General features: G+C 36.6%; 1 protein-coding gene across 8 annotated transcripts in view; it reads left to right on the forward strand.

The window, feature by feature from the left end:
- Positions 1 to 27075, forward strand: part of Asap (ArfGAP domain of ASAP) — a 67899-nt gene that overhangs the window by 16880 nt on the left and 23944 nt on the right. For all 8 annotated transcript variants that reach the window (XM_073089566.1, XM_073089597.1, XM_073089574.1 and 5 more), the window contains exons 3-4: positions 4656 to 4804; positions 22111 to 22365. In XM_073089566.1, coding sequence (XP_072945667.1) covers positions 4656 to 4804; positions 22111 to 22365 — 404 coding nt within the window. The remainder of the gene's footprint in view (positions 1 to 4655; positions 4805 to 22110; positions 22366 to 27075) is intronic.

Consider the following 27075-nt stretch of genomic DNA (forward strand, 5'->3'; position numbering starts at 1 on the left):
TTCCAGATAAAATTTCTTCAAATAATATTTCGGTTTAACAAATCAAATAAAATTTGAGATAAAGCTTCGTTTTCGTTTTATTGTGATTGCTTTCAAGCTGCTTTATATTAAGGGCCACTTGTATTTTATTCTGGCCAACATCGGCCGGCTGTACTTGAAAAATATTATACACGATGACTACTTGACTGAGTTTCACTGAATTAAAAGTGGATTTGAAAAATCCAGTCTCTTGCTCTCTTGTACCTATTTACTGACCCTGGATAGTTTTTCTCTTAAAGCTTAGATTATACGTAATAGAGGTAATTAAACTAAACGCAGCTAAATTACGTGTCGCTCATGGACCTTTGCCGGAGAGTCGGAGACACCGGTCGCTGGAATGAATTTCCCTTCATGTGCGACTTGTGAAGGAAAGTGGGTCGATGTCTGGTTTCATTCGTTGTCGTATCATGTCTGTGTATTTGGTTTATTGTTTCGAATTTCAAATGTTGGGCCGCGGCCGCCTCGCACCTGCCTCGAAACAGTTTCTATTTACTGTGATTTAAAGCATACTGCAAATTTAATTCGTTGGATATTTTATGAGTTGTTTTCATTTGACAAATGGATTTTAATATGCATTCATAATAAAGAACCGTTACTCAACCGATTGCGAGGAGAGTCGCAGTTAATGATATTAAGAAATTGCGAATAGTAATTCTTTTTACACTGACTCTAGTCACTGAAGGAAATATGGAAGGAAAAAGGTTCAGTATAATAAAAAATAAAACTATAAGCACGGATTTAAAATTTACTGCTTCAGAAACAGAATCATTCTACTAGCACAGTGAAACTGAAGACGAGTGTGAATAGTTTTTGTCGAACAGTGAATCTTGTTTCAGCTTTCGCTTTCCAACAGGTTATGGATTATTTCGACACAAGCGGCGACGGTGGTAGCGGTTCGGTTATTGACTTGGCAATTCCATCGCGTGCTAGGGTTTGTTTACAGCGCTCGGAACTGGTCGCGCTGGTTCGGATTGCGCCCGCGCAGCCGGCAAGGTCGTGCGCCCGCGCAAAAACAACCAAACAACCGCACACATTCCAACACAATGATGTGCTATTTCGTTTAGAACGGTCTCGTGCGTTTTTTGCGCAATTAGTCCCGAGGAAAGCTTTATCGGCTGGAACGCTGGAACATGTGCGTTGTCTATGTTTCTGTTCATAGAGGTTCGTGGTGAAATAGATGTTTATTTCTATCTATATACAGTCTTTAATCTTGTATTCCACTGTGAAAAATTAATGAAATCTTGAAGGTTTTTCGAATTATTTTTCCGAATTTTGCTTTCGTTTGTGAAACCGTAGATATTTTATGGGATAGAACAAAAAATCAATGTGAAATATTAAGGTTAAGCTATATTTAACCTAGACTTTTTACAGATATTTTCGCTGGTAAAGGTATCGGCATATCAAAAGGTATTTTTTTTATCGCAACCAGGTTATACTTCTGAAAATTACATTGCATGTAACACCTCAGTAATGACATATGGATTTGCTGGATCTTTTCCAAGCGCCGGAGGCGTTTCGTCCATTAGTACATCGTGTGGTATAAGCAATAAAAAAGGTGTCTATACGGTTTATAGCACGTGCCTAGATTTCTTGATAATACTGGTTGTAAAGAACTGAAGCCGATGTAGAGATATTACTTTTTCATCTGTAGTACTTACGTACCAAACCAAAGCATTAATAAAAATGCCCAAGAAGCCGCTGTGGTTTAAAACAAGTTTGTGTTAATAATTTTATTTTAAGATAATATTTAATGATTCCTACCATTATAAGTGATTCTTTACCTTAATGTTAGATTAATAGCGTATATGCATCTCCATTACATGTGTGTGTAATGTACCTAAAAGGGAAATATGTAATGTAAACCTGTTTTTCGTTTTAAAGTGATAATTGATAACATTACGAAGATGTCGTTTATCATCCGAGATATCCTATATCTAAAAATCTTCCAGCGTCATGTTATTAATGATGCGTCTAGCGTCCCAATGGATCCTAGGAGTAGGAGCTTTACAGTAGAGCCTCATTGTCTAGGAGTAGCGTGTTCCCAGAATATAAATGGATGTCAAGTTATCCTTTGGGTTGTTGGAAAACATAATTTTATGGTTTCATAATGGACGTCGTGCGTTGATAAAGGCCGCTGGACTTATGAGATTCGTTTTGTCCATACAAAGAGATATACGTGTCCCGCGGAGAAATTGAAAGGCGTCGGGCCTGCTCTTTTCTATTTGATATTCAGAAAGCGTTGGTGGGATTGAACTAGGCGAATGTGGGCCGCGACACGGATCACGGTTTTTCTTGTATTTTAGATTCTGTTACTTGTTACAAAACAGTATGGTTATTTAAATTGAATGGAATATCAAGAAAATTCATGTTGCTATGTAAAGAAACCAGGATTTTTAACTTTGTACAGCGCTGACGCAAAGCTCTTGATACATTGCAAAGAAAGTAGATTTACAGATTATATTATTCCCAGTGTAGTCGTAAAGGATAAATTTTCTAATAATTTCTTCATGCTCATGTACGTTATATATTTATAAGCAGCTCTTGTGCAAACTTTCATGTTTGCACACCCTCACTGGCTTAAGCTGTGAGTTGTCTGTCACTCAATGTTTTATCAGGTAGATTAGAATTAAATCTATGTGTCTGCCTGCTTGTCTGTCATGATGAAAATCAGATAATACATTGTCCCCGGATTTGATAGCCCGGCTAGCCAGATATCCGAATGTTGATAAATATTTCTGTTTTGGGTTTGGGTGGTTTGTGTATTTTTCATCCACAGCTCAGGGAATCCTACTAATCCTAGTATGGGTGAAGCCCAAGGAGTGTATAAAGCGGCCTTTCATGTTTAATATATATTACATGTATTACATGTCTAAGTATGTATTACACGGGAGGTATACATACCTACTCTATACTATTAAACACATTCGCCATATCCGCGATATCACACCACCTGTCGCATTATCGCAACCGTGATGTAAGTTATACAACACTCGATAAGTATCTTAAAATGTAGCGTTACTCGAAATCTAGAACGAATGAGTAGGTATTACGTGTTACAAAATTGATATAACGATATACTAAGTACATAGATTGTTGCGCTTACATCAGTTTATGGTCAATGAGTTAATGCTATTTATTTAATGCTTCATCTGTTACAGTAATTAATTAGTAGTGACGGACCGTAAATGTTTTTTCAGCCGGAACAGAACTTGTGATTTTTGTCCTAATTTCGACCGAACATATTTAATATTTTTAAAATGTACACTTAGAAATTTCACTTACCTCTATTAACTTAGATTTTTGATTCAATAGGCATTAAAAAATAAAACAGAAATCTGACTTGTCAGAAGCGGTTCGGTGGCGTTCTGAAAGGCAAGTAGACACGTGCTTGTAAAATGCCCGAGTAGGTACTACCGAATGCTACCCGTATGTTCACGAACATATGTTTCGTTAGTGCCGAAAGCATCGGTCATTTTCTGGTCGAAACTAAAATTTTGACCGAAACCCCTTTTTTGGCCGATACTTGACCGAAACCAAAACTTCGGTCGATCAGTACTAATCATAGATATAGGATGTTATAGCGTAGCGAAAAAATTCTAAGTCTATGGTACTAATAATCCTACACATATGGAAAGTATCTTTTAGACGAAGTAAATTAAATCAAGAACTCCGAGTGAGGGAATTAATTAAATGGCCAGTGCGCGAAGGAGGACAAAATGCTACAAAATGACTCCTCGTTAAGTTAAGACTTAGTTTTATGGGTACGCAAGGTTGGTTAATTCCGTCGCTCGCTCTAACTCTGGGATTTATACTGAGTGCTTATGAAACAATCTTTTTTTATCCCAAGGATTAAATGTGTTAATTAGTATAGTATGTGGTAATTATAGCTGCAGCTAATTTAGTGTACTACTGCTGATCACGGGCTTCTTATCATTGGGGAAGGCCCTGGAATTTAAAGGGGTACTAAAGTCGTCCCACGTGATTAAGGGTTTAAGTTAACAAACTTTGATTTAACTAGCGGTGGTTACCCATCTAACACTCACTCGAACTAAAAGTTGCTTATTTTTGTGCATTGTAGATTTTACATAATGTATGCGCTTATATTGCTAGCAATTTGATTCGAATGTTAATTACTTATTGATAGCCTATTATAGTGAGGCAATTACCATATATTCAAACGAGATCAATTTACCTACTTTATGAATACTAGTTGATACGAATAGTACAGATACGTCAAAAGATTTTCTTTATCAAATAATAAAGCCTTGCGTCATCTTCATAACATGACAGCAATTTCAGCTTTAGGGAGCATATTTAGGTAATATTGGCGGATAACGAAACAGGTATATCAGTATCACAGAACCATTAATAAAAAAAAGCGCTTTCTACACTCACAACCGCACACTAGGATTACCTGTATCGTGGGTGCTATGGACACACACAGTGACAAATACACAAACACTGAAACCCAGAAACAAAAACCTAAATTCATAATTTAGAATAGAAATCCGCCGGGAATCGAACCCGGTCGACCCTCTGCGCGTCAGACTGGTATGGCGACCGCTCCGCCACTCGGGTCGTCTTAAATTTTAATAAAAGTTCAATTTATTCCGTAGCGCACGTGGACAATGAAATGTACCTCTCGCGGGCGCTGGAGAGGCTCGGCGGGAACGCGCTCAGCAAGGACTCGGAGCCGGATATCGGCGCTGCCTTCTTCAAGTTCGCGGTCGTTACCAAGGAGCTATCAGCGCTTATGAAGACGTTGGTGAGTTATTTTAGTGTAGCTTTAAGTAATAGCAGGAATTTAATAGTAAAATGTCTGAAATAGATTTAAGATTATCTGAGATAGAATGAGATAGATGACATAGAAGACTACTAAGAATCGAAGCCAGCACATGAGCTTCATGTTGCTGATTTTCTTGTCTATTGGGGTTACCAACACGCACAGCTAAGTTCTAAAAATCCTTTTAAATAAAGGGCCATGTCCAGAAGCTGCCTTCTAAAGACTAGAAGACGAATGGAATTCTAAAAATATTTCTGGAGTAGATATGTCATATAAGGATAATTTATCAGTTGTATGACCAAAGGTGATTTATATCAAAGTTCACTTTATGCGACCTTCCACAAACAACAATCAGATGCAAAGTCACTATAAATTATATTTTCCGTGTTCATTCTATTTGGAGTTGTAAGCAGTCGACTTGTTACGTGCGAACGAAGGCTTCGTCATAGTTTGTTTTTTGTGAGTGTAGTACATTACCTACAAATGATAGCCAGTTCGCCACTAAACTGGTATGGCCCAGATACGCTTGTTAGCACGAAACGCTAACTGTTACGGGCGTTGGCCGACTTGAACGCGACACGACACAAAATTCTACAAATTGTAAAATTCATTTAACGATTTTCATTTTAAAATTCAACGGAGGAATTACTCCAGGCAACAGCTTGCAGGAAAATAGAGCGAGCTTTCATGCAGGTTTTAATTAAGTGCGTAACACAATTACCTCTACTACGGCCTCGCAGTAGCGGCATTTTGCAGAGATTGTTATTATTTCTAGATAAACTCGCCTAAATACAGGCTAATGGAAAATTGATGTTCACGAGTTAGATAAAATACATTAGATTGGCGATGGATATAATCATCGATGGGAGGTCTCACACTCTCTCACATTATGAAAGCCATGCGCAATATACAACAACATACACAAATCCAGTATTTATATAAGTAAATGGAATCTAGACCGCTCCGCCACTAACTTATAGTCTGGCATTATTCCATATCAGTAAATAGAATGCTAAATAAATTGTTCGTGAAGAAACGGCTATAATCACGTCTCATCATTTTAGTTCAAGAACCTTTTCCTCTTTCGAAGTCGGTTAAAAATTTCTATGACATCGCAATCTCAAACAAATCACCACATTGCGTAAAAGCTAAAATTACTAAATCCGAAATGAACTAGCTTATCTTTTACCACCCATCTGCTAGGTGTCTCCAAGTAATCAGAGTCCGTCTCAGCCGGATATTACGTTATTGAGGGATCCGCGGCGGATGTCTCGCGATTTCGCCCGCCCGGGGACTGACGTCGGAATGAGGTATAAACCGAATTAATCAGCGTAAACGAGATAACCTAGTTTCTTGCATCATGAGATGCGTGGGATGATATTACGGCATTCCGCTGAATGGTCGTGAACTTGTGCGGAGTGTGTTCGTGACAGTCCTTTAGGTCATATTTCATGTTTTTTCCTGGGCAAAAATTAAAATTTGAAGTGCCGTCTGTAATTTGAACATACTATTTATTCAAGCTGATGCCACCGGTGACTTTTCACCCTCAAAAGTATCCAGGCATTTTGCGAAAAATGGGAGATACAAGGGGAAGCTACTATATACTGTAACATGAGAACAACATTTAGTAAAAGTTATTTCCTTTAGATCCACCTTTATCTAAGGTTTTAAACTGGGAAACAAATATTCAATTTGGGTCATATCTAAAACTTAGACTTAGATAATTAACGGAACACTCTCCATACGACCTGTAACTTACGCTTGTTACTTTTCAGTTATCCGTAATTAAAGTTTCTAGCATTTCATGCACATAAATGGCTTTCATACATGGTTTCTGTCATATAGACCCAGCGTAAGATTCCACTTGCCGGAAATTGCGTGGTGGCCTATATTCCGCTGCAATAACATTTGCAAAGGAAGCGAAGTCGCGAGCAACCCGCTAGTTGCTACTAGGCAATAAATCTCTGCCAGTTCCGCAGGAAGATGGCTCCAGACTCCAGTCGAAAGCAAATGTGGTATCGTTAGGAGTTTATTATATTGAAATTCTTGGTATTACTTAAAAATTATGCTTCGTTCCATATGTTTGTCGAAAGAAGATGACATTTATAATGATAGCAAAAAAATGTTTTTAGTTTAAAGGGCTCATTAAAATAATTAGAACTAAAATCGTTAGAAACATAGACCGAACAACAAAGACCGAAATTGTTAGACTGTAAACTTTTTTTTAAAATATTTTAGTCTAACGAAAAAGCAGACGTGCTACCTGATGGAAAGTAGTTAACGTGGCCTAAGAACATTTGCAACACCAGAGTAGTCGCCAATGCATCGCCGGCTTTGAAGGAGATCTCTTTTTGCACTTTTTTTGAAGAGCCCCGTGTCATAGCGCTCCAGGAATACCTCAGGATGAAGTTCATGTGCATATAATAAAGGACAATTTGAATACCATACGAGCTTCCAAACTATAGGTATAGTCCGCGTAAAACTGCTAATCCTCTCTGAATATGCATATGAATCGCGTCGCCATAGCAAATTGCATGACTACACTTGCTCTTAACAACTTCAGAGCGGACTAGCACTTTGGCGCTGACTATACCCATTGTTTGGAAGCTCTTATGGTATTCAAATTGTCCTTTATTGTACGCTATTCCAGTATATTTACCTATTTTGACGATAAAACCATGGTCTTTTATCTACTGTGTTTTTAACTATGATTAACGCATGTTTCGTTATCTGAATTAGAAACATAATAGGTACCGATACCGATATTTTATTTAATTTAAAAAATTATAATTACCAGTTAAAACTATTTATATAACGATTGATAAAAATAATAACATTGAAATAAATAGACGTGTCAACCGTTGATTGACTGGACACAGGCAGCGCGTGGGCGCAGCCGCCGATTGTTGTATATAGGTCATCGTGTTCCCGAGCGTTGAATATCTAATCGTACTAAATTAAATAAATATATCCAATACGTATTATATTTATGTATAGAACAACTATTTAATATTAAAGTGTGTACACTCGAAGTCACATTATTCGTTACTTTAGGTGTTACGGGAACATAATGAAAGCCATGGATTCGAGTATTATCTAAGTTCATAATTTCGGTATAATAACCGCTGTGTACACTGATCGTCTTAAATAATACGCAGATTGAGAAAGCATACAATGTAAACGACAGAAACCCTGATTACAAAGAATCATTTTATGATCATTCAAATGGCGCGGACTCTACACTTGAAATTTGCATCACCAGAAATACAATGAATTTAGATAATAATCAAAGTTAAAGATAACTTATAGCGACATGTAATGGAGAGCATCTATAAGCATACATTATTATTCAAAATGATAACATATTAGCATTCTAGGATTACATTAAAGTTCTAAGGATTTGTGGTATTCACACCTATTACTTTTATGGAAAAGTCACTGTAGCTATCAAAATATCTTAAATAATGTCTCATTCTTGTAACGTAGGTACAACGCATAATATATAGAATCGGTACCTACTACTTATGTATTTATTCAAGCATTCGTGATAACCGGAAAATGACGTTCTCCGGGTACAAGAATAAATGTCGTTAACAATTGTATATCATTGTACGTTGTATATCGTTTGATTCTTAGATATAAATAGTTTTATATTTCTAGTTTTATCTACCTACTGATATCAATTAATGGTCGAAAGCTCTACACTTCTTGAACTTGTAAAATCCCAAACAGATTTCAATTTTGTCTATTTAGATGGCAAATTAGCTTTAAAATTTTTACATATTACTTGTAGCAACTAATAATGTTTGTTGTAGACTGCTAAAAATGCGTTCCGCTTGATGATCGTCAGTTCTGGTAGTAATTAAGCGTAAGATACCATTTTGTACGCCCAGAGCCGAATAGCCTACAACTCTCTCGGACGCCACCGTGCAAAATTCATTTCGTTGCACTTACAGTCAGTATACTGAAAATTACGTCAACTTTGGACGGATTCATTTCATGTTTCACAAAGCAATTTATATTTTAGTGATTTGAAATTTCTTATGAAAATGCATCGGTAGAGCCCTGGTTATTCCAAAAGTTTTTTCGAAGTTAAAACCAACGGTACAATTATTTTCTTTTATTAAAATCGGTTAAGCGACTGCGTTGATTAGCGTAAACCAACGCGTTGTAATTTGGCTTAATTATTGACATTATTGTAATCATAAAGCAATTTAAATCTTTATGGTACAAAATATTTTGCGTAAATAATAAAAGTTCTCGTCGATTTCAGAAAATGCGTTCCACTTGATAACCACTTTATAATCCGTTCCGCTAGCAATTAAGCGTAAGATAGATGCCATTCTGTATGAGCCCAATAGCCTGAACAATTTACGTCGGATGCCGCCAAGCAAAATTAATATCGTTGCACTCCACTGGAAATTACGTTCATTACGGCCATGTTTTATCTTTATATAGCATGAAGTAATTGTTACCTAGGTTCACTAAATTTTTATTATTCAATATCCCGTGCACAGTTGTTAAAGAAATTGCTGATAAATGAATTCTGATTGTTTGCAATCTTCGTATGTACAAGTTATGAAGAATTTATTGGACTTTTCACAAAAGAGGAAAACATAAAAAAATATTTCATATATTTTTTTATGTTTCATAATAGAAAAACATAAACCAATTTTATTTAAAAACTATGTTAACATTGTATAGTAAAACAATTCTATATTTCACTTCCAATACAAACAAAATTTTGATGATCTTTACGTTAGCGCAGCTACAACCTCGCTCCAATTCCACGCTCATTCCATTTCGCGTTCGTTCGCATCCCGCTGTGGTCCTCGACTGCGCAGAATCCTTGGCCCGCCCTTGACACGGGCCACGAATCCTTTGTCCTTCTGATAGGTCTGGCTGTTTACGTCGCTGGTCAATTTTGGCAACATCTCGTGGAACGCACGGAGTAGATTCACTTTCGATACAGGTGCTTTAGGTATTCTACCTGTTGAGCTCTTTGTAGGCCTTAGTTGCTACATTGCAACCATCGTGTGTCATGCCAAACTAAAATAATAGTAGACACTGGAAATTACAAAGTTGTTGTTGTAAAATACACCGTGATGCAACCAGTTGCTAAATGTTTATTTTTTGTCGATATTGACTTACTTTTGCTACTAAAATACTAAAGTGTGCGCTACTTAGGTAGAAATCGAGTAGCTATAAGTAATTTTATATAATAACCAGTAACGTGGCAATACTCTATGATCCATAAATACTTTCACATTGCTAAGAACTACTTCCAAATCGAACTACCAAACATGTCGAATAAGTTAATAAACTTGGTATGCTAAGTTTTCAGCGATTCGTAACGAAGATTTGCATTCCTACCAGTATATGTCAAGATTATTGTTGTATGTCCTGCTTTGCTTCTGTAATCGCAAAGTTATGTTGGCGGCCATACAAGGCTGGATCCCTTGCGATTGCTTACATTCGACGATGCAAATGCGGTATTCAATATTCGCAAATAGATATTTGAAATAATTAGCACATGTTAAAAGTGTTCAATCAATAATCAAAAATAATTTACTGATACTAAGGCGTAAATCCTCATGAAAATTTTAATTTTATCTGAAGAAATACATGAAAGTAAATAAACAAGTAATTCATAAGAGTATTATGAACAATTCTAGAATATTCAGATTTTGTCACATATAAAGTTACTAAGCACTAAAAGTAAAATTATATTAGCCGAAGTAGAAGTACATTTGAAATCTGAAAGCTTTCGGCGCCGTCACGGTTCGTTTGAGACTTAACAAAGTGCTATGAGATTGCGAGTACAGAATGCTATAGAACTAGTCCTGTCGCATTGCTCAACAATGACTAGACAGCATGTCACGTTTCGCATGAGGAGAGCCGGCTCGCAGTTTTTGTACAGTTTCCTTTTTCGTCTCGCGTCTCCACCGTCTTGTCAAGTTGCGTCGGATGCCCCGCGCCGGTTGCGTCATCACACACATGCACTCTCATTCACCGGTTCTTATCATGCGATCGACAAGTTATTAGTTACCATTGGTGAGTCATCGGTTCGTATGAGAAGTTTTTGCACTTTTCTCAACAAAAGCCTTCCCTAGAGGTATCGTCAGCATTTATAGGGAAATAAGATTAGTCACTACGTTTCAGAACGTTAGAGAAGCTTAGATCATGTTTTCCTGACGATGTTTTAAAATGTCACCTATTAGCTAAAGCGGTATTTTTATCGCGACAAATGGACCACAAATATGTGGGAGGTTAAATAGGTACGTGAGCAATAGAACTAGACGGAACGACGATAAAGTCCTTCATTTCGATTTATAGCAAACATTCAGTTAGCACTTGGCGCAATAAACTTCTGCCTTTTAAGTTTAATCGTCTCTTAGAATTGCAAAAAGTCTAGTAGTTACGAGACTGTACGCGATAATTTTATGTAAATAGGTTTAAGTTTTAACTTGACTATCGCTTACAGTTGTAATTGAGTTTAAACAAAAGAACAATTTGTTCCTTTTTTGTTTGTAACAAAGAAATAAATTGTACGAAGTGTGAACGACTAAAGCATCTCTTTGAGAGAGCCCTTTGTTCTTGCCAGACTGGGCTTTGCCGTTTGTTTCGGTTATGATCAAAGACATGGAAATTTTAGAAGAGATATTGTAACTCAATGTGCTTTTGTATATTGCGTTTGTGTTCCGTGTGTAACTACACGTAATGGGTAAACAGTTATGGCTGCTACTGTCAAGCTGTCTACAATAATGCTATTCGAAATCTGTTAACGATCTAAATTATAAATATGTATAGATCTAGTCTAAATGCCTGTATATAGGTACATACTTATTCTGGGTATATTTGTTTCTAAACTGATCTTCGTATAACAGAGCGCGAGGTCTATTTAATAAAGTATTAAAGGAAAATCCTTTTTTATTCTATACCTATGTTTTCTTCGTTATAAAATGGGTTTTCATCAGATTTTCCTGATTGCGACATGAAATAGGTATGTTTGTATGCGTTTTGAATGCGCAAATAAGTGACCTCGTCATTTTAAATGAAAGTTTTAATGAATGAGAAAATGTTGCGAGTACTGTATTTGTTTCAAAAAAATATTTCCGTATTTGAGACCCACTCGTATTTATGCCAGAAAAGTGACCTTCGTGGTAAGTGAATGAATTGAAAAATGAGTGATTATTTTTTAGGTGTAAAAACTGGGTCAAAATACCTCTTTTCTTCTTTGACGCTATACTTAGAATAATTATGTTTGGGCGCTTACATATTAATTTTTACGAAATGAAGAAATACCTAAATGGGGATGTTAGAAGTGGGAATATTTTAAAACCTAAATAGGATAGAGCTCATGACATAACTTATTTAAGTAGGCGTTCCAATGTTAGATCGCTTTTTGGTTTTATTATACTTGAAGTGATTATGATTATGATTATTTACTGCAGATATAACCTAGCTACATTGCCAGACTACAGTCAGTTTGCCAGTTACTTCAATCAGGCGATTCCACAACAAAGAAATACAGTAAACAGTGTTTACTGGCAAGTCTTTTTCCAATAATTTTCGTATTTTGTTTGGTTATTACTTCCTTATCTAATTTGTTTATTTCTTTCTTAATCTTTATAATTTTAAATACAATCACGATAAACGGATACCGGGACATGTGCGTTGTTAATTATTCCTTCAGTGGTTTAACTGGTATTCGCACGTTCGTTCAAAGTGTGTCACGTAAAGCGACGTGTGAAGTGTGAAGTGCTCCGGACGGCGTTACATATTCATTCGGGTAAAGGCCTTTAACTTGTTACCGTTGTCAGATGAGACTAAATGAGAACACGGATCACTTGACTTTGGACATTAATGATTTGGATTATTTTTGGACAATATAACGTTAATCCTGTTACTGATGCCTTGCTTTATTCATAAACATATTCGCATGTTTGTCCTCTTATTACGTTAACGTATTTTAAATATACGTAGCAGTTGTCAATACAGCAGTAAATCAAAGAAGGGAAAAATACATGAGAAGTAAGATATATACAGGATTGTTCTATGTTGAATTTGCTATAGGTATTTGTGGTATGAGTTTACCCAATTCAGTTTATACCATTAGTGTCACTATCGCTATGGAATAGGCCTACGTATAGGATATTAATACAATATTTGTAGACAACTTGTATTTGGGGTCAACTTGTCACTTAACATCCAATAATGCGATCCTAACCTTGATGTGGGTTTGGCAGGTGCGCTGCTAATGTTGCCAAGAAGTCATTGCCATTGTCTTGATAGAGACGACATTATTGCCAACTGAATAGACTAGGTTAATAACTCATAGAATTTTGTTGACCTGTAGGAAAGCGGACGAGCATTCGTCGCTGATGAAGTTTTAAGTGATCTATGCCGCTCATTGACATCAGTTATTGACCCCTAAATAGGACAGAAATTTTACGTGATCGCACACACGTTACTACTTCTGAAAAATATTTTGGAAAGTTATATGCCTAGTCTTTGGTCATTCTAGCCTATATTTAACCCCAAACAGGACTCATGTAGTACGACCAGCGATTGATGCTTTTCTAGTATGCGTTGCTAACCTTAAGAACAAAATTGGACTGAATTATGCGTCTGTGCGTTCATTCTACATTCAAATAGAAGTAAGTGGTATGAATTTTTGTAATCAAACTTGTTTTTTTACTTTTAGTATCATGGAAGTAATTGTTTATTTTCTTCACATATAGCCGTCCTTATAAAAATAACAATGGAATGTTTGTGATGTGTTGCCAATTTGAAGACGTCAACGGTATGCCTATCTACTATCATCAATCTTTCTTTTACTATGGGTTCGAACATATAATCATCCACAAAACATTTATAATTATAACAAAAAAACCCCATTCGTCATAGCGCCACGGTTCCAAGGTATCCCGCTCACCATTGGTAAAAGTGTGGGGATCCTGGGAGTTGACATATCGTGTGACGTGCAGTACCGGGGTCATTTGGATGTTAAGGCGAAGTTGGCATCAAGAAAACTGGGCGTCTTGAACAGAGCGAAGCGGTACTTCAGCGCGGGGCAACTCCTTCTGCTTTATAAGGCGCAAGTGAGACCCCACATGGAGTACTGCTCACATCTCTGGGCAGGGGCGCCCCAATACCAACTTAACCCACTTGACTCCGTGCAGAAACGCGCGGTCCGAATCGTCAACGACCCGGTGATCTCCGATCGGTTAGAACCTTTGAGTTTGCGGAGGGACATAGGTTCCCTCTGTGTGTTCTACCGGCTTTACAATGGTGGGTGTTCCGAGGAACTATTTGACCTGGTGCCTACGTCACCATTCCTCCATCGCACCACTCGCCGAAGGATGAAGTTCCATCCACACCAACTGGACTCGTGGCGGTCCTCCACGGTTCGGTTTGCACGGACGTTCTTGCCGCGGACGAGTAAGATGTGGAATGAACTTCCTCCTGAGGTATTCCCGGAGCGCTATGACAAGAGCTTCAAAAAAGGTGCAAAAAGAGCTCTCATACAAAGCCGGCGATGCATTGGCGACTCCTCTGGTGTTGCAAATGTCCATAGGCGGCGTTGACTACTTTCCATCAGGTAGCACGTCTGCCTAATCGTCAGGTTAAACGATAAAAAATACGTGTGGCACTCGGAGACTGCCGCGGTAAAGCTATTGCATAGCATTTTTTATGCTATGAAAACGCTCAGAAGGAATTCCAGAAATACAATATATTCTTCCATAACCATCAACATTTACATTAATACATCTTTATCCACTATTTTATCATATCTCTATTATATAAGATATTGCAAATATCAGCTGACATTTCATAACTCCAAGCAAGACTGAACATTCTAAAATATAAAATAGAAAAGTATGTAATAAGTGACGTAAAGTATTAACAACCAGCAATATAAATGGATCAATGCGATGTGCCTGTGACATTTGGCCGAATGTTACAGGTACATCGCATTTTTCATTAATAAATGCACTTTGTTTATTCATATTTAAAACACTTTGTACACAAATTATTTGTACCATAAATCATAATGGCGTTTTGATTTTGTCCTGTCAAGTCTGTCAGTTGTAATTGTACGTTTAAAAATAACAAACACTCTTTTACGTTATTTTATCAATCCAGAATTCAACATAGCTTATGTTGATAAAACATATTATTTGGATAATATGGTAATATATTTTTGAATTTTATAATGGGAATATAAAATATACTTCACGCAATTTTAAGATTTCTGCACGGATTATAAAAAAATGTGTATTACTGCCATCTGTGTTCAAGTTGACGAATTAAGGTTATCAAATAAAATAATAAGGAATGTAAAATAATACTTTATTCAATTATATCCATATTTTTCTATTGACAGTCAACAACTCGGTTGCCTGGAGACTTGATAGTTGGATATCAAGTCTCCAGGCAACCGAGTTGTTGAAAGGTGTTACTTATTTTCGTTACGGAATTTCTCGATTCGGTCGCCGCGCTCAAAGCCCGCGATAAAAGCTATGCAATAGCTTAAAAAAAAAAATGTTGCGGAGTCCTTGGAAAGATATGCTTTCGATGGATTCTATGAAAACCTATTTAGCGTCAGAATTATAAGAATCAATTATAGTTTTTCATCATCTTGTCTTCTGGGTGACAGTCACCAGGTTATTAGACTTATTATATTTGTCTTCATTTCTTTTTCGTGTATACTATTGTAGGGAAGCAGTCCACTGCAAGATTTTTTTAATTTCAAACTACGAATCAAATTAGATGATAAACTTAAGCTTAAATTAATGTCTAAACGAATGCAAATCCTGCAATTCAACGTCCAAACACACGGAACAGACAGAAGACAGTAAATAATAACCTTGCAAGCATTAAGCTTTTTGCTCAGATATCATATGTCTATGGGTGGTGTGTTGACGAGCGATTTGCATACAATAGCGAGCGTAGATGCGAGCGCGTGCTCTCAATTAGAACAATGATCATTGTTACGTTATCATCACATTACGCGGATCTTTACACGCTGTAAAATTGTAAGGAACCGATACGAAGGAATGCGGGAAGATTTTCGTTGTTTCGGTTTTTGGGCCGGAATTTTTGGATTTTTTTTGCTCTGAGCTTATGTTGTAATTGAATAATTTGTATTTGAAGTATTTTAAAAGTTAACAAGGAAGTCAGCAGGAGCAGTCAATACGTAATCCATGATTGACCCTACGTAGGGGCGATATCTATGGGCGACTGTAATAATTTAGGATCAGATATTCTTATGTAGGTACCTAATAATTATCTCCTTTTCAGAAGAAAATAATAGAAGAATCTATTACATAAAAATAATCGCCAGTGTACCCGGTCGACCTTCACTAGACGTAATTTTGTTTGATCTGCTTGTTTATCAATTTTTATAACGAAATATGAGTAAAAAGGCAGGAAACAATATTACGCTCGACATCGTAATTCATAGAGGGCCGATTGTGTAATCAATGGAGTGAATACACTGACAGACGGGCCTCGGGCCACTGGAGGACAAAGGGTACTTGTACAATGAAACCCTTCCGGACTTCGCAACCCTTGTTCACCCGGTAATTATTACAAGGATGTTATTATGTGCGTGTTTAATTAAATGGAAATTAGGGAGGTGTTCAAGATTTGCCGATTATAAACTACAAACTGTTTAGGAATGCTATTTATAATATCTAGTCTGTTAATATAATACCTAATCTTACGAATAGGTGTTAATTATAAGAGTAACTTATGTACCTACTCACATGCTGTCTTGAAATATCATCTACTGACATTTTCAAGAGAGCTGTTTCCGATTATTGGATGCTAATTTTATTTAAGTTATAATTTAAAAATTGATAAATGTTAAATCATATTAAATGATATTAATGAGTTTCGGTGTTCCCTGAATGAAGTTTCGAAAAAATAAACAAAAGTGTTTGATTCTACCAATTCGCACTTTACTAGCACTACCTGTGGTCTAAACTAGGGTTGTTGCGAATATCAGCATCAGCATCAGCATCCGCTGCTTATCAGCTTTCTTTTAAATATCAGCATCAGCATCCGTATCCGCATCCGCAACAAAAGATGCTGATATTTAATGCTGATATTGAAATTGTAACGTATTCGTTGAAGGCGGGACCGAGCTTAAATCACGTGGAGTTTTAGCCAATCACAGAAGTTTATAAACACAAGTTGTCATCAAACAATCATTCGATTGTATTGACAACGTAATTTGGTCAGACATCAATAACTTTCGATCATAGTTCAATCAATCAATAACAGAATTATGTATTCAATTCATAATGCCACATCCAGTGAAAAGTGCAATATGACCAAATATTTTTTGTTATTGAACAAAGATACGACACAGTGTAGTTTTTGTAAAAAAATAACAAATAAATGCCGACTTCTGTGTCACTGCAGAGTGGAGGGCAGCTGAATTGGATGTTGGTTGGTTCTGAAGTCGGTGCTAAATATATTTCGTTGGATAACGGCGTAAACAGCGTGTTCAATATGAGCGCCGGCTTCGGAGATATGTGCTGAGCCAAAATTTGTTTCAGTTGATTTTTGCTTTGTAGTGACATGGAAGTCGATTGTATTTTTTAATTATTTTTTTTTTCACCTTTTTTAGTGATGACATACAAAAAATCTTACAAATACACTAGTCGCCCTTACGATCTTTGAAAGTTCCCCTCGATTTCTGTGGTCTGCCATCATCAGACCCTTATTTTCTTATAATGCAACTACTTTGGAAATATCTTTTTTTCCAACAAAATAAAAATCATCCAGTTCGGTTCAGAAACGACGAAGTTATCCGCGAAAAAACATAAAAAAGACATATATACGGTAGAATTGAGAAACCGCCTCATTTTGTGAAATTGGTTAAAAAAGACTATTCTCGTAAGGGACGTACAAATACCTCAGTATAAAATATATTTATATTTAGTATTTTTAAATATCTGCATCAGCATCAGCTGATATTAATCTGAAAAAATCAGCATCAGCATCAGCATCCGCTGATCTAGTAAAAACCTGCATCAGCAACAACCCTGGTCTAAACCTCTCTCACTCGTAAGAAGATTCCCGTGCCCAGTAGTCTGCCCAATAATGTGACAACGACGAGGTATCAAAAGATTTGTCGTATAAGATATACCACTAACGTCTCGTATAATTGATAACTTTACCTAATCTAATAGAATTTTTCAGACCAGTCGATATATGGTAAATTTATGAAAATATCTACGGGGAAAGCAGCGGTTAGTATGTACCTACTTGCCTTAAAAAGAAGGTCCGATAGCCGCATTATACGTAAGTGTAGATTTGTAATTTTGTAGACGGCATTGTTCTTTACAATGTTAACATCAAGGGCCTCATAATAACACATAAAGGCCTGCGGTAAAAGTAATTTAAATAAGCTCTTCAGGCGAAAGCTTAACAATGGAGCGCCATACTGGTAAGCACTAGACTCAGGTCCATTGGTAGGGCTTACGGAAAGTTATTCGTGTAATGTCGTAATAAGGAGATTGGAGGTTTAGTGTGGCTATACAAGTAGATATAATTTGTTATACGGCATTATCCCTGGTAAAAGCATGATTATTTGTCTGTAAAATGTTCGTACAACGTTTTGAGGACTTGGATGTATTTGGAAACATAAAATGTTGCATGGGAAATATGTGTATGTATTATTTTTGTGATAAAATCCGACATTGTACCTACGACGCAAAGTTCCGCGTCGCGACCGGTGAAGCCGCCGATTTTTGCGGTGCGATACCGCAACTACGCGTATCGCTCCATAGAATTGTACTAACATAATTGAATGACCAAGACAACAAAACCAACTTTAGACTTGCGATTCCATTACACAACGAAGGTATCGGTGTAAAAAAAATTTAAGCGCTTCGTTGCAGCGCAACGTTGTATGAACGTAGTGTACTTCTCGGTAGGGTTGCCAATTTTAGAAATATTGTATTTTATTTTGGGTTTACATAATATGTAATAGTGAAAATTATTTAGTATGCAAAAATACTTACTTAATAGTTTTTGTTATTTATTTAAAGATGTTAGGTGATAAAGCGCATGCACAAGCACGTGGTTAACATAAAAATAATCTACTAACATATTTTCTATATTCATAATAAGTTTATGTGTATCCTGCTGTGTGTACCTATATTTATTTATACCACAATTTTGTTATTTTTTGTGTTCTGATTATAATATCGTAACGTTATATTTATGTACTAGCTGACCCGGCAAACTTTGTTACCGCCTCAAAATGTATTTATCAAATATATTTCATATAAAATATAGCCTATGTTACTCGTAGATAATGTAGCTTTCGAATGGTGAAAGAATTTTTAAAATCGGCCCAGTAGCTTTTGAGCCTATTCATTACAACCAAAAAAACAAAGTTTTCCTCTTTATAATATTAGTATAGATAAAATTTATATAAAATATTTCTTAATTTTAAAAATACTACAATGATTTGTCAATATGTTGGCAATCCTAGCTCTCGTCCGCAAAAGGAACACAATGGCGTGCATGCGATGTTCCCATCGTAACAGCTCGTAAATGCGCTCGATTACCCGTGCAAGCTTATCGGTGTGATCAATTCAATTTCCAAGCGGTTTTGCTTTCAGCGACCCATATGTTGCGATGCGGACAAACGTAATCAGTCGTAGGAAAAGTATTGTATGGACCTTTAATAAAGATTGGAAGGAAATTCTTTTAACAAACGTTTTGGTGGACCAATCCGCCATCCGCATCATCTATGATTAGGTAAAGTAATGATAAAACGTTCACAACGACATGATCCACATTGGATCCTTGGCCAGCAGGCGGAAAAAATGGACTCCTGCCGGTTTTTCTACAAAAATCAGGTTATAATTTTATTAGTTGCTCAAATTATTTCATGTAACATAGATACGAGTTATATTTGAATCTCCTAAATATTTAACCCACATAACACAAACACCAGGCTTAGACGCACCATAACTATGTCGTGTTGAGTTCTCTCGAGATGAATTACTGATACTCGTAACTCGTTTTCACTAACATTTCCATACAGCGATGTTTCCAGGTCATGGTCTCTACCTGAGCGCTGGTATTCACTCCCCAGATAGAAGCACTAAGATTGCCTAACTCGCACCATTATTCAGCTCACGGTGTAGGCGCGTATACGGGCGTAGCATTTGTATGTATCATGTATAAACTATAAGGTAATCGAATAGAACCATCGGTTACAATTACGATACCCACAGTTGAATATGGGTCTTTTTCCAAAAAAAAAGTACCGTAGAGAATCCACGCCATGGTTTAATGACTGCCGGTTAAAGACACAGAACTAATTGCTTAACTTGAACTCTTGAACTAACGATTCGCTCATGATACGGCCACTTATAGTGCTACTGAATTGAAGTTATTGATATTCGGTTCATAAGGAAATATTTAGATATAACTTAATGTACAGATATAACTTAATTTAGATATAACTTATCTTACAGTAGCTTCACAAACTTAATTTTCAAGTTTTGCATTGCCTGATTGAAAAATTTGGTCTCCTCTCAGAATGGCAACTATTCAGGTTATGGTCTTCCTGGCTATACGCGGGTGTTGCTAGACTTTGCAGCTCTTTTTGGATTTTTTTCTTAGTCATGTACGATTCCTCACGATGTTTTTCTTCACCCTCTAAGAAAGGGGTGATACACAATTCCGCGTAAGACTTCAACCAAAGTTTCAACCAAATTTACCCGAACTTTATACCACTACTCTATAACTGTTAAGTTTTCTAGTTATAACTGAACTGGTTACTATGTTAAAAGGATGTCGTAAACGAGCGGGGGCTGGGCAGAGGCATAGCGGCGTAAACAAACGCCGACACTTGAGGAATGCTGTCGTTTTGCAAGATGCAACGTTCTCTCGTGTACTTACCAGATTGGTGTGCCGCGGACGCACATACTCCTAGGTTTCTCAAGTGCCAAGTCTAAATTAGTCTACTCGTTTTTCTAGTGCTTTTTGTGCGGGCCTTAGAGCCGTTAGCCGAGTGTACTGCTTCCTTGGGACAGATTTGAGTACGGCGTGACCGTAACATAACATTTTGTCTTTGTTTCTGAAAATTACTAAAAACGTAAAGTACGTAAAATGTAAGTAGAACGTTGATAAACAGGAATTATATTTTTTTCTGAATTGGCGTATGAGAGCAAATAGGAATAACATGGAAAGTAGATATATTTTTCTCTAATCTGCATGAAACAGGTGTAGGCATTTTATATCTATACGTATTAAAGCGCTGTAGCTTAAAACCATGCGCAACTAACACGTGGTGCATAGTTCCGAAAGCATATTAAATTAGTTAGGAAGCATTTCCTGGGTTAGTTTCAGTAACTAGTTGCAACTTGAAATTAGTTTTGCTACCTGCACGCCAGTTTTAGCCATATCACATTGATTGGTTCCGAGAAACTAAACCTTCAATTATAAGCTCTGTTATGAGGCAGAAATAGGTGTGGCTGTGGTGCTGCCGGAGTCGAACCGAGTCGAACCTTCAAACAAAATACATTTTCCGAAATTGATTTTTTATTACAGATATTACCATTTTTTATGATAGCGACAACAATTGTAATCGCCATTTTACGGCGTGAAAATTTTATTCAAATCGACTGTGGATTTAGAATTCCGGATAGTAAAATTGAACCTCGATTTACTGAAGTAGTTCACGATTGGATTTATGATATCGATATAGTATTAGATACAGACAGACTTATCTAAAATGCAGTTAGATTATCTCAACCTACGGCACAAATCGGTAGCTATTTTTAGTAGGTAACATTTTAATATTCAGTCACGCCATTTGCTTCAAGATTGTCCTTCTATTAACTTTACCAAGTCATAATTGTCATACGAAATTAAATTGTCGTTACGAAATTAAAAGTAGTAAAGGCTATTTCAGTAAGAATATCTCTATTATACTCTTACTTATAATTTGTTAGTGCTCCCGTTATCGTAATTTCTTAGACTTAGATTATATTTATTTGACAAGATATATGTTCGTGTTAGAATTTATCACAATCCCAACATCTTGCGTGGAGGTTCTTAATAGTGTATAGTTTATTCAGCTGCTATCCTCTGACTTATACTGTAGGGCAAGAAATAAACCAATTTTAATTGCTAGTTTTTAATTCACAAAACATGAATAACTTTTAATATCGACGTACATTTAAGTTCTACTCTAACAACAAACTAAAATAAAAATATGTTTCCTAAAAGTTGCACCTTGTCCGCAGATGCAGAACATAAACAACATAGTGATGTTCCCCGTGGACAGTCTATTGAAAGGTGATCTTCGAGGGGTGAGAGGAGACCTCAAGAGGCCTTTCGAAAAGGCGTCCAAAGACTACGAGTCCAAGTACCTGAAGATTGAGAAGGAGAAGAAGTCGCAAGCGAAGGAGGCCGGTCTCATCCGAAGCGAAGTGACGTCAGCCGAGATCGCGGACGAAATGGAAAAGGAGAGGAGATTGTTCCAGTTACAAATGTGTGAGGTAAGACAATTGTTAAGGTAATTGTAAGTCCGGGTGTTATGAGATATGAACCGGAACGTAATTATCAAAGAAATCAAGATAACACGGTAAGATCGAGAACACTGAACACGACAAAACTACTGGTAAAGACCACGTTTATTGCGAAAAATATAATAAGTTGTTATTTTAATGCTATAATCAGAAGACTGAATTTACCCTTGAATTGGGTGCTTTAAATTACTTATTTAGGAATATGTCTGTTGGCAAGTTTGAAAAAGCTTTGTTCATAACAATATAATAAAAGGTTGTAGAATCATATTAAAAAAATCCAATAATCCTTTCTTTAAAACTCAAGCTGCAGAAAATTAGTTTTGGCTACAGGCCGAATGGGAGTCAATGCAATTAATCGCAAGTGCAATTTGTGGCTTCGCTCACGAACCATGCCCTGAAACTGTTGCATGGAGCTTATAAATTGAAGTCAAACCTCGCTCGTAGATTACAACTGTATTACCACACATGTAGGATAGTTCATGCAATGGGATATAGGCATTATAAGGTATTTTTTTGTTTCTTGACAAAATCTTTTAAGATATTCAGATTATTCGTTAGCGCACATTTATAGTTATATCCAGTGTATTGCGTATCAAAAATCAACAGTTGACATCTCCTGCATATAGGAAATTGACAAAATCAATTTAGTAGGCAAAATCTGGATAGATTGAGGAGTATTAGTAACGGAAGTAGATCAATTTTATCAATTGTTTTTCACATTTTCAATTGTAGGTTTTATTATCTACGTAGATTTATTAAAATAAACTATTCAGTAATGTCGACTTGATTACTAGTAGTCGTAAGTCATAATCAACATTATGAATATGCTTCATTTTACAAGTATAATTTAAAGTATGAACATTAAATTAGACTTGTGACATTATGATATATTGCGATTCATAATAAATTCGTCGCACACAATCTAACAATAGCTGCCAAGCTCATATTCATATTTTATCACTCGCCTTCCGCCCCCAATGTTTTACTTGGTAGTGCTATAGTGTGGTTTTGGGGTAGAATACCGACAATGTCTTCTCATGGATCATCGGAGATGGGTGGCGGAGTCTTTCACCGAAATTATCCTTCTACCCCATATATCTCTTTCTACTGTGTAGTGAAGAGCAGTCGTTTTAGTAGGGAACTACTTAATGTATGAAAAACTATATAATGTATCTTTTTTTTTAATCACCTAATAACCTAATAATAATAAAATAAACTAGGTTTCCATATTGAACTGCTATCACCTCCCACACCACGAACCCCTCGTGCATCTCTCCTACTATTGTACTATCCTTATCTTTATTCGCAAGCCCTCTAAAGCCTTTTAGACTATCAAAGTTTCAAGATATCATAGGAACAATTAAAAACAGATACCTCAACTTTATTTTGTGTTTAAATAGAATCGTTGCTAAGTACGCGAAAACATCGCTGCGACACAAAGGAATGGTGAAGCGCAAAAATTCCGCGAACTCAGTTTTAAATCAAAGCTCGACGGAAAGGTCGTCGTTTCGAAACCTCGTGGTGACATTTCAATTACTCAGAGTATCATGCTCGTATAAACTTTCGATGTAGGCACGTGAGGCAACGAGCGACGTGTCGGGCCGTGAATGACCGACCTCATGCAATTACACTTGTCATTGTCGGCCGTATCGCCCGAGTTCTGTCGCGGATATAAAACGGTACGATTGGGTACATGGGAATTAATTTGTGGGTTTATCGATGGTGTTACCCCTTTATGGGACCACCTGTTGGCTTTGGTTAATGTGTCTTGTAACACAACTTTTGAATAAAACAAAACATGTTTTATTATGGCAAATAAAAGTAGAGGGATGGTTTTATATAATTTTAAATAATTTTACCTTTTAATACGTTAATTGGAATTGAATTTAGTGTCACCGCAGCTAATCATATCCACTAAACTTTCGAATGATGTGCCACACGTTGTCTATATACATTTGAAGTAAAAGTACCTAACAAACAATGAACTGCTTATCGAGTCAATATTCTGTTATATAGAGTTAGTAGCCGCTTACTAATATGAAACTGATTGGTAGCCATAAATTATATGAACTCGACTATATAATATAGTGTAAAATATGTAGTGTGACAGGAATAAATTACAAATTGGAATGAACGGCGTAACACTCGAGTGTAGTAAGGCGGGCGTTATCGCGCGATACGCAGCTGACGTTATGATTTATCTGTTTTCAGATAATGTTGCACTGTTAGCGCTGCTTCAGTGCATTGTGTATTCGACTGGGCTCCAGTATCTGGCTATGTGGCCGATAAATTATCATGTTTTTATTGTATTACAAACGGCTGGTCATCGTGATTTGGTATGAAAAGCATCTTAGGCGCGTTACGGGTACAGAATTAGTCTAATTTTATGTACGCAAAAATGACGTGCCGAAAGAACTTTAAAGTTTAACCATAAGTATGAACAGACTAAACTATTTAAGCTTAAATTTTAGTCTTACTTAATATATTAATTTGATGATAATTTAATAAATGTTTTGATTGTAACTCTTCTATATTGTTCCCTTAGATAACATTATTAACAATTGTAGATAATCTACCACAACTTTCAAAATAGAACTGTATAAGAGTAAAGCATTTTACAATCAAGCTACAGAGACTTCTAAATCAAGTTGACAGGTTCTTGTAAATAACAGAAATAATGTGCAAATTAACGCGCTAACTTAATTGCAGTCGTTTAGTCCTGATATCCAATTAATATAAATTGCGAGGAATCATCCGTCCGTAATTACCATTTGCAATGTGTCTTTGTCATTAGACCGACAAACGTAGTTATTCACTATAGTAATCTATACCAAGGAATAAAACGAAATGTGTTCTTTCACCAGTGTGCTGGAATTCTTTATCTGCTGCTCCATACTAGTGAATGCAATCCCGACTCGAGATCGTAAGGTCGAGATCCCGCGGGATTAGAAATCACAATCCCGCGGGATCCAGAGATTTTTGGGATCACGTCTAGTTAAAAAAAATCACATCACTGTAAAGAAAACTGCTTGTTGGTTATAGTGAGGTTAAATAAACCAAAATATTATTGGAAACAAAAGCCTTTATCCTTTAATTTAACTAAAGTAACGAAATAATAAACAGTTTTAGTAAAATAATCAAAACAAGGCATCATCATCATCACTATCAGGCTATCCACTGCTCAAAACAAGGTATAGAATAGTTAAAGATTGAACGTAGTTATGGGTGATTTTGAAAATAACTTCTTAAAAAAACAAAGTGTATCAAGTGTACTATCTGCCAACCGGCATCTAATATCCCTTGCAATATAGCCAGCTGCTGAGAAGGCCCTCTCCGACTCAACACTGGTTGGCAACAGCGGGATTAAACAATTATATACAAACTGCAAATATCTCCCCCTTGTTGCTCCACAATCCCGTCAATCTCGAACGAGATCTCGTCATATCATGCTCCGGATCCCGAAAAATTACACGGGATCACGCGAGATCGGGATCCCGCGAGATCGGGATTGCATTCCCTACTCCACACACTTCGCTTGCCGCAAACACCAAACTTTTACAAATGCAGAAACGTGTGGATGCGTCGCAATCGCTTGTGGCAAAACTCCTTTTAATTTGCCAAAAATCCGACACTCCATTGGATCAGCTTCAAGCGCTTGCAAACTTACACAAACAAAATGAAGCGGTCTATCCGCACGTTTGAATTTGTAACGCTTGTTGAGGTTTGGCAAGCCTGCGGACGCGACAAATATATCTTTTTAAACCGATTTCGCACATCCTTGCTACAGTATCTAAATAATATTTGGATCTGAAGTCCATTAATTGCATTTGTTTGCCCAAACAAGCAGAAGCTGAAGAAAATTGAAATTATGTGCTGATGGTAAAACTACGGAGAGATATATTGATATTATTATTTATGACTCAGGCAATCCGCGCATTCTACTAGTCATCATCATTTATGAAAGTACAATATATATACTAAATGAATAAATTTTAATGATAGATGGGGCTTGGGATCAAATATATTGACGAAATGTAAATGTCATGTTGTCCCTTTTACTTCTATTGTACGGCATTACTTTCCCTTTTCAGTTAAGTGAAGAAAACCATTGAGGGAACCGGCATGCCTGGGATTTAAAAAAAGTTATCAAGGGTGTGTGAAGTCAATTTGCACTTAGCTAGTGCGGTGGACTATGGCCAAAACCCTCCTCTCCCTCCGAGAGGAAACCCAGCAGTGGGATAGTACGAGTAATAGGTTGACGACGGTTTTACTGAAATATAGGGTTGTTTTAAATCCGTATTATGGTAGAGCGTATCTGTGGTTTTATTCCCTGGTTGAAGCGGGATCAAGTTGGTTGGCCATTCAATGTAATAAAATATGCTCGTATAATTCTATCGTTTGAATGCGTCCATGAATGCAATTAATGTTCGCCGCAAGGACTGCAATGATAAATGCATACTTCTAGCTGTATGGAAATAGTTTGTGCAATATTCCAACGAATTATCGTAGGTATCTCGTGTATTTGTAAATAACTTAAATATTTAATATGGAAATAAATTCAGTGATAGTGCAATATGAACTCGGTCTCGGGTAGTAGAAGGTTTGCGTTTTATTACATGAAACGGCTTAGATATTTTAGTTGAGTATATTAGAAACGAATGTTGTAAACATCAATTAAAA

The sequence above is a fragment of the Epargyreus clarus genome, unplaced genomic scaffold (assembly GCF_041222505.1).
Source record: "Epargyreus clarus isolate Ecla_fem2 unplaced genomic scaffold, WU_Ecla_fem_2.2 ptg000003l, whole genome shotgun sequence".
Taxonomy (NCBI): domain Eukaryota; kingdom Metazoa; phylum Arthropoda; class Insecta; order Lepidoptera; family Hesperiidae; genus Epargyreus; species Epargyreus clarus.